This window comes from Mizuhopecten yessoensis, unplaced genomic scaffold, assembly GCF_002113885.1.
Source record: "Mizuhopecten yessoensis strain PY_sf001 unplaced genomic scaffold, ASM211388v2 scaffold716333, whole genome shotgun sequence".
Lineage (NCBI taxonomy): Eukaryota > Metazoa > Mollusca > Bivalvia > Pectinida > Pectinidae > Mizuhopecten > Mizuhopecten yessoensis.
The window spans coordinates 778496-793297 of record NW_018480064.1 but is presented as its reverse complement, the minus strand read 5'-3'; the positions used below and the strand labels follow the sequence as shown (position 1 = coordinate 793297).

Below are 14802 nucleotides of genomic sequence, written 5' to 3'. Positions count from 1 at the left end.
AAATTACCTATCAACATTACACCGACATAACCCACCAAATGGTACACTGACATAACCTACCAATATTACACTGACATAAATCATTAACATTACACTGACATTACCTATCAACATTACACCGACATAACCCACCAAATGTTACACTGACATAACCTACCAATATTACACTGACATAAATCATTAACGTTACACTGACATTACCTATCAACATTACACTGACATAACCTATCAACATTACACTGACATAACCTATCAACATTACACTGACATTACCTATCAACATTACACTGACATAACCCAAAGTGTCAACAGGAAAGAGAACTTTTACAGAGCTCTCTATTCATATGGCGCACCCATGAGATGCATGGAATTTATAAATTCAACTTTGGCCTGATTAATGAATCGTAACCAAGCTTTATGAGCCGACGACATAAACACCATAGAGTTTTAACATCATCATTTGTAAATCACCTGACAGGGGAGGAATCTCCGTCTGTTGTAGATACCATCTTAAATGTCTCTAGGTCCCAGAATTTTACAGTTCTGAAACAAAGCAGGAGTAATGTGATAAAAAGCATCAACAACAATGACACATCATGTTAAAACAGACAATTCAAACTTTTAGCTCATGGTTTATTTTTTTGATAATTTCATATTTTGCTTTTATTTTGCTTCTTACTTTACATTACTTTATCTGAGTATTTTATTCCATCATTTTCCAATATAAAGTACTGTATTAACCATCTGTGATATATATGAAATATATGTAAACCTGATATGTTTTTATATGATTTATGCTTATGTTATAATTAGTACTGTTCTTGCTTTTAACATGCATGTGCTATCATCAAACTGTTTTCTGATTATTTTAGTAGTTCAGTGTATATAGTTTTGCTGCAAAATCCTACCTTTTCTACTAGCATGCCTTTTACCTTGTTATTACTCTGTTTTTATACTTATGGTTGTCATAAAAATAGCTCCACAGAGCTAATGTTCAATGTTATGCCATATACTACACTAAATAAAGCTTCTTGTATCTTGTATAGAGCGAAGCTTGGCGGTATAAATCCTGTTAAAATATTTGTACTCACCTATCAGAGCTGCCTGAGGCAATCAACAGTTCATTGGGGTGGAACTCTACCACATTCACTGGTCCTGTGTGTTCTGTAAGCTCTGTAAGCATTCTACCAGCTGTGATGTCCCACATCTATAAGGAAATGTATGTGTAGTGCACATCAAACTTAAGTCTTATTATTATTTTGTTAAGTCAAATATGTCATCAACAGGAATCATGATAAGCTCTAAGCTTGGTTGCTTATTCTCTATGCAGTTATTAAATAAAATCTGACTTAACTAATATCATTGTTTGTGTTTTGACAACAACAGACGTTCATTTTTTGGGTTTGATAAAAACAAAGCGATCAACAACCTAAGCAACAAACTTCATATCCTTTGATTTTGTTTTGTTTATGTTACAATCTGAATTTTCTATATTAATTTTTAACTGTAATCCTTGTTACATTTTTTCATAGTTACCTTAACTAATCCATCATCACTGGCTGATGCTATCCACTTGCCATCAGGACTGAAGCGTACACAGTTCACACTGCTAGTGTGGCCCTTGTATGTGTAGATGCAGCCCTTTCGTCGTATATCCCATAGCTGCAAAGGGACACAATGCACATCAAAGATCAAAGGAGAGAAAAAGTACTTAAATTGAAAAGGTGACAATGTAGATGAAACAGGAAACAAGAGATGAAGGGGAGATAAGGCAGGTTAAAGGGGAGACAACACAAAACGGGACAGTGTAGATGAAATTTTAGATCTTAAATGTCTGCCTACCTTTATATTACAGTCCATAGATCCTGAAGCAGCATAGTCTCCAAATGGATGGAAATCAAGACTCCTAATGCTTGCATTGTGACCAGTAAGTGTTCTCATGACTGAAATCAAAATCAGGAAATGTTTAGTCAATATTAACTTAAAGAAGTTAATTGTACTTCGTGTAATGGACATGAATGAAAGGTGAACATGTTTGAAACACATCTTTTTCAATGTAAGGTCAAACGAAATAATGTTATTCAAGGAGTGTTGTCATCGAGATGTGTGTTAACAACATTAGTGATGTTATAATAAATATACATAATATACACATAAGCACTGACGGAAAGAAATATTATTGACAGTTTGATAAAGAACCATGTTGTAAAAATGATCACCAAAATGTACATTCCTCAACAATACTCTACTAAAACATAATTCTGAACACTGGCATTTATCATTAAACTAGAATTATGTCAGTGTGACATTAAAGCCGCTCACCAATTTAAATTTAATTGCTTCAGTAACACATTGAGCATCAATATCTACTATAATACCTCAGATATGTGTTCTTAATTAACAGTAGTGGAAACATGCATGGAGAAAAAAACATTGTACTCCTTTTATTTTTATTTAATTTTTATTCATATTAATAATAGTCATTAATATATGTAGTGACTTTATTTACTGTCATTGAAAAATCTCACAAATCTCACGGCGCGAATTCTTGTCCAACAGCAGCGGCAGTTGTGGCATGTTCTTAAATTGTTACATTTTCATAATAAATACACCAGAAAAAGCATGCTGTGTTACAGAAATGTTTGATAGGCATACACGGTTCACATATCGTCTCGTCTCGGAGCCATTACCGTTATCACGGAATTAGTTATCTTAGTCCGTGCCGTTATCAACCTAAGCACGAGAAGTCATATTATGTTCCCGTTTGAAACATCAAAATAAAGGTCATACTTCATCACTCATACGGTTTATAAGTATATATATTTACTTCTTCCTTTTACAGACAGCGTCAATGCTTGTCAGTCTTCACATGTGCTTTCTCAAATCATATGTGTTTCACACGCGTAAACCTCCTCAGACCTCAATCCGAGTTGCTAAAACGCTCAAACCAAGTGCACAAATTTCACCACCACAACACTCGTAGAATGCAACGGAGATAAACACTTTGTTTTCAGCAATTATTTAAAGTATGGATTATCATTTGGAGATGAGTATCAGAAGACTTTATTTGACCCACAGGTGAGTGTCAGAGATTCTACTTTCTATTTACGATAACGAAACTATATAGCGGAAGCATGCAAGACAGAATTATGCAAACACACCCCGAACGGAAGTGGGTCCGTCATTTCGTTCTCTGGACAGAATTAATAAGCTGTTTGGCTCTCGCCAAGAGCGGCTTAAAAAACACTTATTATTCATGTTTTGTCTACATACAGAGATAAACAGAAAGTATTCAGTATCCATGTACTCAAGATACAGATTGTTCCTTCCCATTATGATGATCATTTCTACAATTTCTTTTTTTCAATTCAGAGAACTTTAAAGTGTAGGGAAAGAAGAGCTTGCATTGGTAAACAAAAGGCCATTTTGTTTTTGGATGAAGATAAAAGTTATCACATAATTATTTTTTTAAATTGATGTGACACTATGCAACATATGCCAAAGACAATGTATGCACTGTGAACAAAGGGCTATCTATCTATATATTGGGGCATGTGACCAAATCTAAGTGACATTATGCCATGCCAAGAGGTACTTGCATACAAAAGATGGCGACTGTAGGGGGAAAAAGTATAACAGGTATAGCCTGAGAATCGAAGAATGACACTGACAGACACCACAACAAAGTACCATATGAACATCAAATAGTGAAACTATAGTTAACAAATTTCTGAGGTCACCTTTTGGTTCGTTAAACAGGGTTGGCTATACCAGCTTACTTTTTGCTTCCTCTAGATTCCATATTTTAAGAGCTCCAGAAACAGATCCTGCTACAACGATTTCCTCCTCGTGGCCAAAGCGTACAGCCTCCACTGGAGTCGTGTGCCCTGTTAGACTCTGAAAACAAATGTGTAAAATAAGTAAGATTATTATTAAAGTCTCCAAGTTGTTTCTTTATTTTAATTTATGAACAAAAGACTCGAAGGCAGATTACAAATAAAATTATCACATGAATTTTATTAAACAATTAATACTAATTTTTTGGGCTAAAGGGTCATAACAGCTGTGGTGTATGTAAACTACTATTCAAGATTTGACCCGGCCATCTGTAAGGCATACTAAAATCAAGGTGTGCATATCATTTGTAGATGGCCGAGCCAAGTGACTTGAAGGAAGCACTGTATACGTATTATTAGCATGAATGAAATTCTTGGGGGACTTACGAATTACATAATGATGTAAATTGCCCAAATGAAGATGTGGTATGCCACAGCTGAAATACCCCTGTCGCTTCACGTTCTCGCAATACAACACTTTTAAATTTGCCTTGGACATTGATGCCGGTGTCCATATCCCAATTTCCTGTAATTTCTGTCTATAAATGCCAACTGTCCAGTTACTAGGGTTTTCCATGTCGTACGATGTACTGATCGATCTCGATCGTTTTCCCCTAGTAGCCATTGTCCGAAATCAGAAAAGTCGACACTGTCTCTTCATCACGAATCAAACAAGTTTGTCTTATGTAAAGACTCACAAAACTACTAAAAGTTAAAATTAATATGTCACCGTTTATAAAGCATCCATGGGAGCAGCTAAGAAGTTGAATACGTCAGAAACTTCTTATTAAAATAGCAAATTTTGTTGGCGCAAAAATAAACTCCGAGATGCTGAAAGTTGCTGAAAACTGTGACCACTCACGTGACCAGACTGATCAATCAGCGCTCGTACACTTGCTTGACCAATCACGTGACCAGACTGACCAATCAGCGCTCGTATTTACTTACATATATATATATATATAGAAACCAGTATAGCACATGACAACTAGACTTGTCTTAGTTCATAAACCGCACTTATATATCTATGTTATATAAGTTTTAATTATTAAACCCACTTAAAATGTCAATAATTCATCATAACCAAACAACAGTTATTATAGCCAGCTCCTAATCAAATGACAATCACTAGACTGGATAAAACAATATTTTGCATCAATAAGTATAACCCAATAAATGATGTGATGATTCATGTGATGTAAAAACACAAAATCAAACAATTTGGATGAAGTAACATCAAAAATGCATGCTTGTGTGTGTTTTGAGGCAAACAAACCTGGTTTCAGTAAACACTATGACACAACTTGACCCAGGATTTATACAGGTACACCGATATCAAATACTTTTTCTTCTTTTCCAAACCAAGACTGGGCACTTACCATAATACAGTTGGGCTTGCCTACAGCCCACAAGTTGACCTTCCGGTCTTCTCCTCCGGTCACCATTACCCGCCCAGACTTGTGTCCTATAGCAAGGCAGTTTACATTGGCAGCATGTGCTACAAACTCCTCTGAAATAATCAATACAACTTATGATAATTTTGTTTTAATGGTAGATACAGTAGCAGTACTAATGTACGGTACCTAATAGGAATATTTTAAGAGAGAAAAAAACAGATTGGATTTAGTCTTGAAAAAAACTCAATGCCCTCAAACAGTCCACTTCAAAGTTCACATATGAATAAATTTAACTATGTTATTCATATTCCCTAAAAGGTGAGGAATTTGCCAAGTATATTTTTGTTTTCTGAAAATGTGACTGATATGCAAGAACTTTATTCAAGATGATGCAATAAAAGTAAACCTCAAAAGAAACAATCGTTTTTCTGTTGAAATGAGTTGAAATAATGTCATGTCTTTTCTTTTTTTAATGGGGTGGGGGTGGGAGTTGGATTAAAGCAACCAACTGACAACTGATCTGGAATTTGCATACCATTTTTAAAAAAGATCGTTCCAGTAGTTATGCTATGTCATAAAATTTGCAATGTGGATTATTGCTTTTATTTTCAAGTTTAGACACTGTGATCATGATGTCACTGTGAGTTACTGTGGTAAAAGCAAAGAAGATTGCCGACATGTGATGGTGGTCATGCCCAGCTGTTTCAGAGGGCTATTGCTACTTTAAAGCAGTGATCAATACCGGTAGTTTATTCTTAGTGAGAGCTTAATGATGTTCACAGCAATGATTATGTCAAATATTCCTGTGACATTTCAATGACTTTTGAACAATAGTCATTTCATACAGTTTAACATGCATCAAAGTGTATACACTTAAAGCATAGCCATTTGTACTTGGTCTGAGAAAGGTGACCCAAGTACAAATTGCACTAAAATCGCTGAAACATCTCATGTTAACATGTCAATGGCTGTGCTTTTAGAACATATATACATATATGTTTTGGTAATAATTAATGATTTCCCATGAATTGTGAAACACTGAACTCATTTCTCCGAAAATCAATACCCAAAAGTTGTAAGTCACATGATTATAACCATTCATATGCATGTTATGAGCAATGAAGACAAGACTCTTTCAACGGTGTGAGCAAATAAATAAACTTGACCATTCAGAGATTCAAATTTAACACAATATCAATGCAACAAGTTTTGTAGATAGTATTTAGACAAAAAATACTGATGGTAGAAGGCCATAAGCTCTTTAGTGTATTTTAATGTCACTAGACATGTGTTTTAGGTCTTTGTAATAACTGGACATAATACAAAGATTGGATATTGCGCTACCAACATCATCTTTTTACAGACATACGTTTGAAATGCTTCAGGTTAATAAGTAAGGTAATTTTATGAAAAATATAACTTCAGCTAAAAACAACTAGAACCTGTAGTGAATATAAATTTGATCTGATATAATTTTTGAAGTTTATACTTCAGTTACTATTATGCCGGTATTTGGTTATATCGGCCCAAGGTAATATCGGCCAGGCCTATTTTACCCAAGTGAAATCGGCCAAAGTTAAAATCGGCCCTACTATGTATCTATATGTTAAATACATGGGATTTATACATTTATAAGTAGAATTATATTTAAACAAATACATTAAAGGATTTATTTAATTACGTACTGGTGTTGTTTTGTTTTTATTGCCTTACACAGAGACGTATATACGTCTCTGCCTTACACAAACAATGATGTTCGCCTACCAGACTGTATGCATCGGCTAACTTCCTCATTAATCATATAAAAAATAATCATTCGAATAATTAAATCTAATTAAATAATGTCAGTGTTTCAGATTACACACAAAATGATAACTATCTTACGCGATGTATATAACAGATTACATTAGTACAGGTTACCTCCCCTTGTGGAACTCGCGACTGAGACAAGGAAATGCAGAAAGGAATTTATTAATTTAAATATATATGTTCAGAGGTTGATATATAAATGAAACCCAAAGAAAGGGATTATTATAGCATTAATGTATATTCCATGTATACATATGGCCAATTTTACCTTGGGCCGATTTCATTTTGGTAAATCGAGGCCGTTTTTACCTTGAGCCGATATAACCATAAATCATTATGCCAGATCATTTTAAATTGTACTGTAAGTATGTGTATATATAAAATCTGTAGCAAAAATATTTTAGGTTCGGTCACTGACTTAACAAATGAACATGGTATATTGACTGCAATAGGCTTTTGCAATTGGCCGAGGGACTCTTGTTGACGACAAGTAAGATGGCTGACTCCTATCACCCACATAAATTTCTTTAGGCAACTCTGCATCAGAAACAAATTAACCTGAGCCATGCCTCATATTGTCAATGCTAAGATCAGAGATTGTCACCATTTTATGTCATATAACAGTTGTAATCTCGTTGAACAAAGCCTGAATAAGGTAATTGTATCATTTTTTATTATAAAGTAAAGTTTAAACATTGATCATAGTTTATAGATAGCTGTCAAAATGCAGAAAATATCTTATAGAAACTGCTACCACTTCCCCTATTCAGGTCAACTTTCACTTCTGATATTCTTGATTGGCAAAGTGTTTGAATCCAAATTAATCCCTGCTAAATAGAGGCATCACGATTCAACGCGATGCACTTGTACCGCGATTATTTATGTTCGATTCACGATACATTTTTCCAGATTTTTGATACGTCACAATCTGAATATTAGTGTATGCTGCTTCAGTCGAAAAGTGTGTGAGATGTTCAATTTCATTAGCTACTGCTAAGAATTTTCAAAGTTATTGTGTTAATTACAGTGGTTTGTATTCATCTCAAAAAAGATATTGACATTGCCAAAAACACTAAAACTACTTCTTCTCTGGTGAAAAAATAAAAATACATCAGTTTGTATATTTGAGCGTGATCTGATGGGTCAAACATGACTGCATCATGCCATTGACTCAGGGAACGGTCTTACACATAACACTGCAGGACTACTATTGAGGTGGTTGTCTGGTGCACTGCAGTGGAAAGCACACTCTCATTTTACCATGACAGTCAGGGTTTGAATCCACTGAGCAGATGTGAAAAGGTATGAGGTCACCTCCACAACCACTTTTCTCTGGGTACTCTTGTTTCCTCTCACATACACGTTAAGACCCACTGCATGCTACCATCCAGGCCAACATGAGTGTTTAAAACTAGTTGACAAAAAAATGTTTTATTTTTTTTGTAAAATAATTGAAGTTAATATTTTCTAGTAGTCTATGGCCAGCTCACGACACGTCAAGGGTAAGATGTAAAGATGCCTGCAGGTCCAGCAATTTCCTTGGAGCCACAGACACTCCTAGTTTGATGTATGCTTAGTCCTAGATATGATTACCCCAATCATCTGGAGCTGGACTGTAGGACTAGTTGAAAAGATCCTTTACTAGTTCTAACTACCTTCTATTTCCTAGCGTCTTGTTTGGCAATACCTCACTTTTGGCCTTAATGTTGAGCATTTGCCCAGATGAGGAAGGCAATGGGTTCTGAACCAAACCACTAGTCCTATGTCTCAGTGACAGTGACTTGATTGAGGACTAGGTATCAAACAACTAACATCCTATCACGAAATAAAAAAAAACATCAACTATGACTACTGCGGACATAAACCCTTTTGATTTAGATGAAATATGATTACGTTATAACAAATGTTGACAATTAACAAACAATATTACAGTACTGCTGAAGTTCTTACAGAAAGTTTCGTTGTGCAATATGTACACAAAGTGAACCTTTACAAGTAAAACCAGCAATCTGAGTTAGTAAGTCTAGGTTGCTGAAGTCTACCAGTCCCAAACTAGAGAAATAGTAACCCTGCTGATTCGGTTTCGCTTAATTTAGGCAAGGGTGAATATTGGTAACCAGTGTAGATCGTTTGCTTTACTGACTTACGGAGTTTCCATGCTCTTTTCGTATGTGACATTTTCAGTTCAATACAATTCCTTTAGGCACAGTGACTGGTTTCTCCGTGGAAACGTAAAATATCATTCATTCCGTCACAATTTCTTGATCCATTGTTGATTACTTGGTCTTAAAAGTGTATTTCTTGAGGCTGAAAAGGCATGTCATTTGTTAAAAGTGCTCATCGGGGAAATATGGCTGAGACTTTAATGTATCGGGTTTGTTGATTGGGTAAACTGAAAACGGAAAGAGGCATCCGGCCAATCACCGAGTTTGTTTCACCTGACGATTTTAAGTTATTGCGCATGACAAAACATGAATTCAACTTCCGATGAAAACAAAACTTATATCATGAATCTTTCAAGACTGAAATCCAATGTCAACAAATATTGTCAACCTAAAATATGGTGTCGATGTGTACATTATATACAGGGTCAATCACCTGAACCAAAAATTAGGGAATATTTCTACTTCATTGACCACCAAGGCCAGGTATGAATGCTTCGCCGGCTGCTTTACACGGTCACAGGGATTTGTACATGCTGTGGTAACTGGTTGTTTCGCCCTAAATCCCGTTCGCGCTAAGGGTTGTTTCGCCCTAAATCCTGTTCACTCTAGGTTGTTTCGCCCTAAGAATATTTTGTTAATTTATTCGCTTATATGATAATTAATATTTAAATATATCAACTAAACTTATTGATAACTCTCCCTATTGTTATTAGATATGTACGTGTGAGTGTTTCACAGCTGCCGTTTGTCACACTCGCTTAAAAAACAACAAAAACACATTTCTTTTTATAAAATGTATTTAAATTTAATGGAAGACTAAGAAGACTTAATTTGTGACTTAAAACTACTTAATTTGAAAGAAAATATCAAACAATTTTCGCCCTAAAGAAATTGTTTTGGGGCGAAACAACCTAGGACGACCGGGATTTCGGGCGAAACAACCCGGAACCTGCTTTGACATAGTACTAATATTAATACCCGGCCTCCTCTGCCCCGCAATATATAAAGAAAATATCTCGTCGTCAGAAAGCTACGTTATCTCAGCTAGTTTTGACAGTGAAAATATATCTTTATGTATACAATCGTTGATAGAAATTGCTTCAAAATAGTTGCATCAATTAATCAAGTGTTAAATTAAAATATGTCTTGAGACGTCAACCTAACAAATTATAGATTTTGTGGATGGTATAAGATATTTCACCAACCTGAGTCGATTTGCCCCTGTGTCAAAATTTAAAAAACTCATTTCACACTCACTTCAAAAAGTAATGCACAGTACGAGTCAGACCCTGGTGTAAAAAGATCATGAATCGACTGACGTCAACATGAAGAAAATTACAACTGTCAGAAACAGGGATGTATAATGTATATATATACTGTCCCTGACAGAAATAATCTTCAGTCAAAATCTTTCTTTGTGTCACTTGTGATCTTGTGTATATAAAAAATGTCCATGGTAAAAATGAAGGTAGTAATAATAAAAAAATGAAAATATGTGAAATATAACTCGATCTGTCCCTGCAAAAAATAATCATGCAAGTTCATTTAAAAACTGAATAATATCAAAATGCTTCCTATATAATTTATATGTATGTGTTTCTGAAGTAAAAAACAATAGACAAAAAGATATATGATTTAACAGGAGAAAGAGAAAAAGTAAATTGCTAACTTTTTAAAAACTTATATACATCGTAGCCGCATGTGCGTTAGGATTTCTCGAGACAAGTATGTGAATTGAAGGGTTTTTTTTGAGGGGTTTTCAATGAAGTTAGCAAAAAAGCAACAAAATAAGACTAAGACATTTTGCTTGTGATGGCACAGCTGTCAAATTTTTGCATTTAATTGCAATATTCATGATGCATCTTGGAGTATTTCTGAAAAAAAGTCTTAAGGTATGTGACAGAGAATGTTAGAAAACTGTTTGTAAATACGAATCAAACATTTTATCATGATGCCATTAATTGTTCTTTGTAAAATGTGTACATTGACTGACTGACAAAGTTGACATGGCTATATATAGCAATCTACGAAATTCTTGTCACATAAAGTATCACCTAAGGGTTAAATTACTTTAGTATAATCCAAATATTATCAAACTAAGAAACAATAGACGAGTGTAATATATCAGGTATGTAACATACAGTATATTTCTTTTTGTCTTTAACAGCTCTTTCTTGATGATTCAAAGATGAAAAATTTCACTTCATGTTTTAAGGGTAAGTTGATAGTATGATAAACATACATTTGGATATCAATCTAATAACTAAATCATTCATACCTCACTCCATGAACTCATTGTACGAACTTGTCACATTCCTTTCTTTATGGAGTTGTAGATCCATTTCAGTAGATGTTTTACATGATAAGACCATGCTAAGTATATTTAACCTCTGAAGCCCTTGTAAAATAGATTTTGTAGATGAAGGTCAAACTCAGAAATAATGTACGAGAAGTCATTTAAACTCTTATATATACAAATTGTCCCATTTTGATTGTTTATTCAGGTTTTAGTTCACAAGCCTTGTTGCAATTTCATTCATCTATGATTATTTTTTTTAACTTTAATCAAAACTCCAAAATAACTATGATTAGGGTCATGTAACTGAGCATGTAGTTTGCTTGGGTGACAGGTTATCAATTTTATTTCCGCGAACAACCTTGAACTTAATTTGTTAAAGCCTTCATATAACTTCTTTTCATGAACAATGAGACCTAAAGTAATAATTGGTATGTAGGGTTAAGGGACAGTCACATTGGTTGAATTAAAATTAGACCTACGTTCAAGGTCACAGTGGTCAAATGTGATAACTTCATATAACATATATTTATGATATTTAAAGGGGGTTTATTTACATAAACACATCACATCACATTTCATACTTACATTTTACCAGGTCAACATTCTGGCCTGGTAAAGACTTTAACTGTATGTCCTATAATTGTGATTTCTCATTTTCTAGTTCTGTCATATTTCTGTTTACAGAGAAAGATTTCCTGGCTTTTTTCTTCAAAAGATTAAGATTGAATGAGTCCTCCAGGTACAGAGAAGACTTCCCATTTTTATCACTGTGTGGACGAGAACGTAACTTTATCAGGTGTGATGATAGACCTATTGTTTACACCCATATTGTAGATACTCCATCCCCTGATGACCATAACCTCTTGTCTTACGGAGGAGCTGGATCTTCACTGACTGTTCAGTTTGAACCTCAGAGAATTTGTATGTTACCCAACACTGGACGTGTCTATCATCCTGCAGCCTCCGCTCTAGGTGGAATAGGGCTTGTCAAATCTAGCATTGCCATTGAAATCAGTCAGAATTTTGAATTTGAGAATGGAGAAAATAACCCACCTACCAAGTTCCGTTGGAAAGGGAAGACATATACTTTGACAAATGAACTCATTAACATTATGAACTTAAATGCTGAAGAGGCTCGAGATTTGTTGTATCAACAACGGGATAAAAGCTAGCATATACTAGTGTGAATAGATGTACAATATATAGGCATGTACCTTTTATGTGAGATGCCAGTTGATTGGAAGGGGCAGGACTTTTAATTGACCTGTGATACTAAGTAATTTCAGAAGCCCAATAGAATTTTTCCTGAATTTTGGAGAGTCAAAATATATGTAAAATTGATATCCAAAAGTCAAAGCTGTTTTGTGGAGTCTAAAAGAAACTCGCTATTGAAAGTCCTAAGGGTAATCAATCCTATTTAAGATAATCATGTTTTGTGATTTAGTGTTATTGTTCATAAACTGTTATACTTTACCTTGATACTCATGGATTAAAAATTGTGATCAGTCATAATGTTTGTATTTCTTATTTTTGACAGTGGTGATTTGTTTTGAAAACTTACACTTTATTCACATTTTGACAATATGTTAGTCTATATAGAAAATGAAGCATCAGAAATGAGTGTTCATGGTTTAGAGCTACTATCCAGCTCTCTTTTTGATGCTGGGCATTGATAATTTCTAGATAACAACATCTGTTGTTGTAGGATTGTCATTAGATATACTGGTCCACAATTTGACCCTAGTTGTATTTTTTTCTTTGTCTCTTTTGCATCTACTTGAATATTCAACAACTATAATTCTGTAAAATGCATTGCATGATGTGATTTGTTAGGAATATTAATGTAGATGATGATTTATACAATTTTTCATTCCCCACCCAACAAAGTTGGCAAGGGATATACAAGCAGGTATGACCATCTGTGTATAACTGTTTCTCAGTTTATACCTAAAAAAAACCATACAGATATATCATTAGAATTCCCACATGAATCAATTACAGAGCAGAGCTTTCAGAATTTATCACAAGAACAAGACAGCTACCATGTAGTCATTTGGAGTTTTGTCGTTGCCATTACATCAGAAAGTTTCATAAGGATCTTTCAAAGTTTCAATCTAGACTCTTCTTTACTTACTTTTTAGTAATGCATGTTTAATTTGCAGCATGATTACATAAAATATTGCCACCAAGCAGACATGTTATATTTGACCATTGAAGTTTGTTATCGCTGTTCCTCTGAAATTATAGTAATACATGTATGTTTAACAAATTTCATCAGTAGGTTTTTCTTTCTATAGTTTAGCATATTTCGTTTTGTGTTTTAGGCTGCTTTACCAGGAGAAAATTATGGCTGCAGGATAATCTCTCTTCTGCGCTATTTTGTAAACATTATTATTTTAATAAATTTGTCGGACAACAGCTTAACTGTGAAAAGACAATGACAAAGACAGCTATATGACGTTACATCAAAAGTTACCACAAGATGCATTTACTGTTGTAATGACTTTCAGTCCAATAGACAGAAAATCTAACATGGGGTTAATCAAGATCTTCTCCAAGAAGTTGTCATGGAAACTGTGCCCAAATATCTCCATTTCAGAGCACCTTTGAGTTTCAACAGGATATCTCAAAAAATTTGACAAAACCAAAGACCCTAGAATCATGATCGATATAACTGGTATGAAGTATTCATGTACAAAGTTAAAAAAAAGAATATATTCAAGGTCACACAGGGGTCATATCTGTTAAACATTCCAGTACCTTCTTCTGAGACACCAAGAGGCCCCAAATATATGTACATGTAGCTTGCTGGCATTAAGTACTAGCAAGCTGGGAAATGAATTAACCTTGACCTATATTCAAGGTAACAAAGGGTCAACTCTGTTAAGATCCAATAACTCTTTTTAAGGAAGTCAAAATCCAGAGGTCAATATGTGGCCATTATATTATGGCACGGTCAGTACGTGCTAAAAATTTTGTAAAATGAATGGACTTGAACCATATTCAAGGGCACATGGGTCAAATTTGTGGAAATACCCAAGCAACGAATCTTTTGGAAGAAGTAATGATATTTGATCAGAAGCTTAAAGGTTACAATTTTATTTTTATTTTTTTAACTTGATATTGACCCATATACAAGATTAGCATGATCAACTCTGGGTAAACACTTAATGGCATCCTCCTCTGAACAAAAACACCTAGAGTCTTGATACATGTATATGCCAGTAGAGTTGCTTACTGAAACGTAGTGCCATAAATTTGCAAAAAAGAAATTAACTTGACCCATATGCAAGGTC

General features: G+C 34.5%; 2 protein-coding genes across 4 annotated transcripts in view; one reads left to right on the top strand and one right to left on the bottom strand.

Moving 5' to 3' along the window:
- Positions 1–9391, bottom strand: part of LOC110443220 (katanin p80 WD40 repeat-containing subunit B1-like) — a 33452-nt gene extending 24061 nt beyond the window's left edge. For both annotated transcript variants that reach the window (XM_021487288.1, XM_021487290.1), the window contains exons 1-7: positions 9190–9391; positions 5216–5346; positions 3780–3897; positions 1843–1943; positions 1537–1662; positions 1092–1207; positions 472–543 (exon numbers count right to left, since the gene is read on the bottom strand). In XM_021487288.1, the coding sequence (XP_021342963.1) occupies positions 472–543; positions 1092–1207; positions 1537–1662; positions 1843–1943; positions 3780–3897; positions 5216–5346; positions 9190–9220 (695 nt within the window). In that variant the 5' untranslated portion in view covers positions 9221–9391. The remainder of the gene's footprint in view (positions 1–471; positions 544–1091; positions 1208–1536; positions 1663–1842; positions 1944–3779; positions 3898–5215; positions 5347–9189) is intronic.
- Positions 9392–9518: 127 nt separating this feature from the next.
- Positions 9519–13010, top strand: LOC110443233 (UPF0598 protein CG30010-like). 2 transcript variants are annotated; one of them, XM_021487319.1, is made up of 3 exons: positions 9519–9690; positions 11375–11423; positions 12191–13010. In XM_021487319.1, exons 1-3 carry the CDS (start codon positions 9550–9552, stop codon positions 12676–12678), a joined length of 678 nt encoding a protein of 225 aa, XP_021342994.1. In that variant the 5' UTR covers positions 9519–9549; the 3' UTR covers positions 12679–13010. The 2 variants fall into 2 exon arrangements, with proteins under 2 accessions (XP_021342994.1, XP_021342993.1); XM_021487318.1 differs by having other exon boundaries at positions 9519–9745.
- Positions 13011–14802: the final 1792 nt, after the last annotated feature.

Coding starts and splice junctions, on each gene's coding strand:
- LOC110443233 (XM_021487318.1), top strand. CDS start 9,575: ATGTCAACAAATATTGTCAACCTAAAATATGGTGTCGATGTGTACATT. Junction 9,746..11,374: donor AGGGATTTGTACATGCTGTG/GTAACTGGTTGT, acceptor TGTCTTTAACAG/CTCTTTCTTGATGATTCAAA. Junction 11,424..12,190: donor TTTCACTTCATGTTTTAAGG/GTAAGTTGATAG, acceptor TTCTGTTTACAG/AGAAAGATTTCCTGGCTTTT.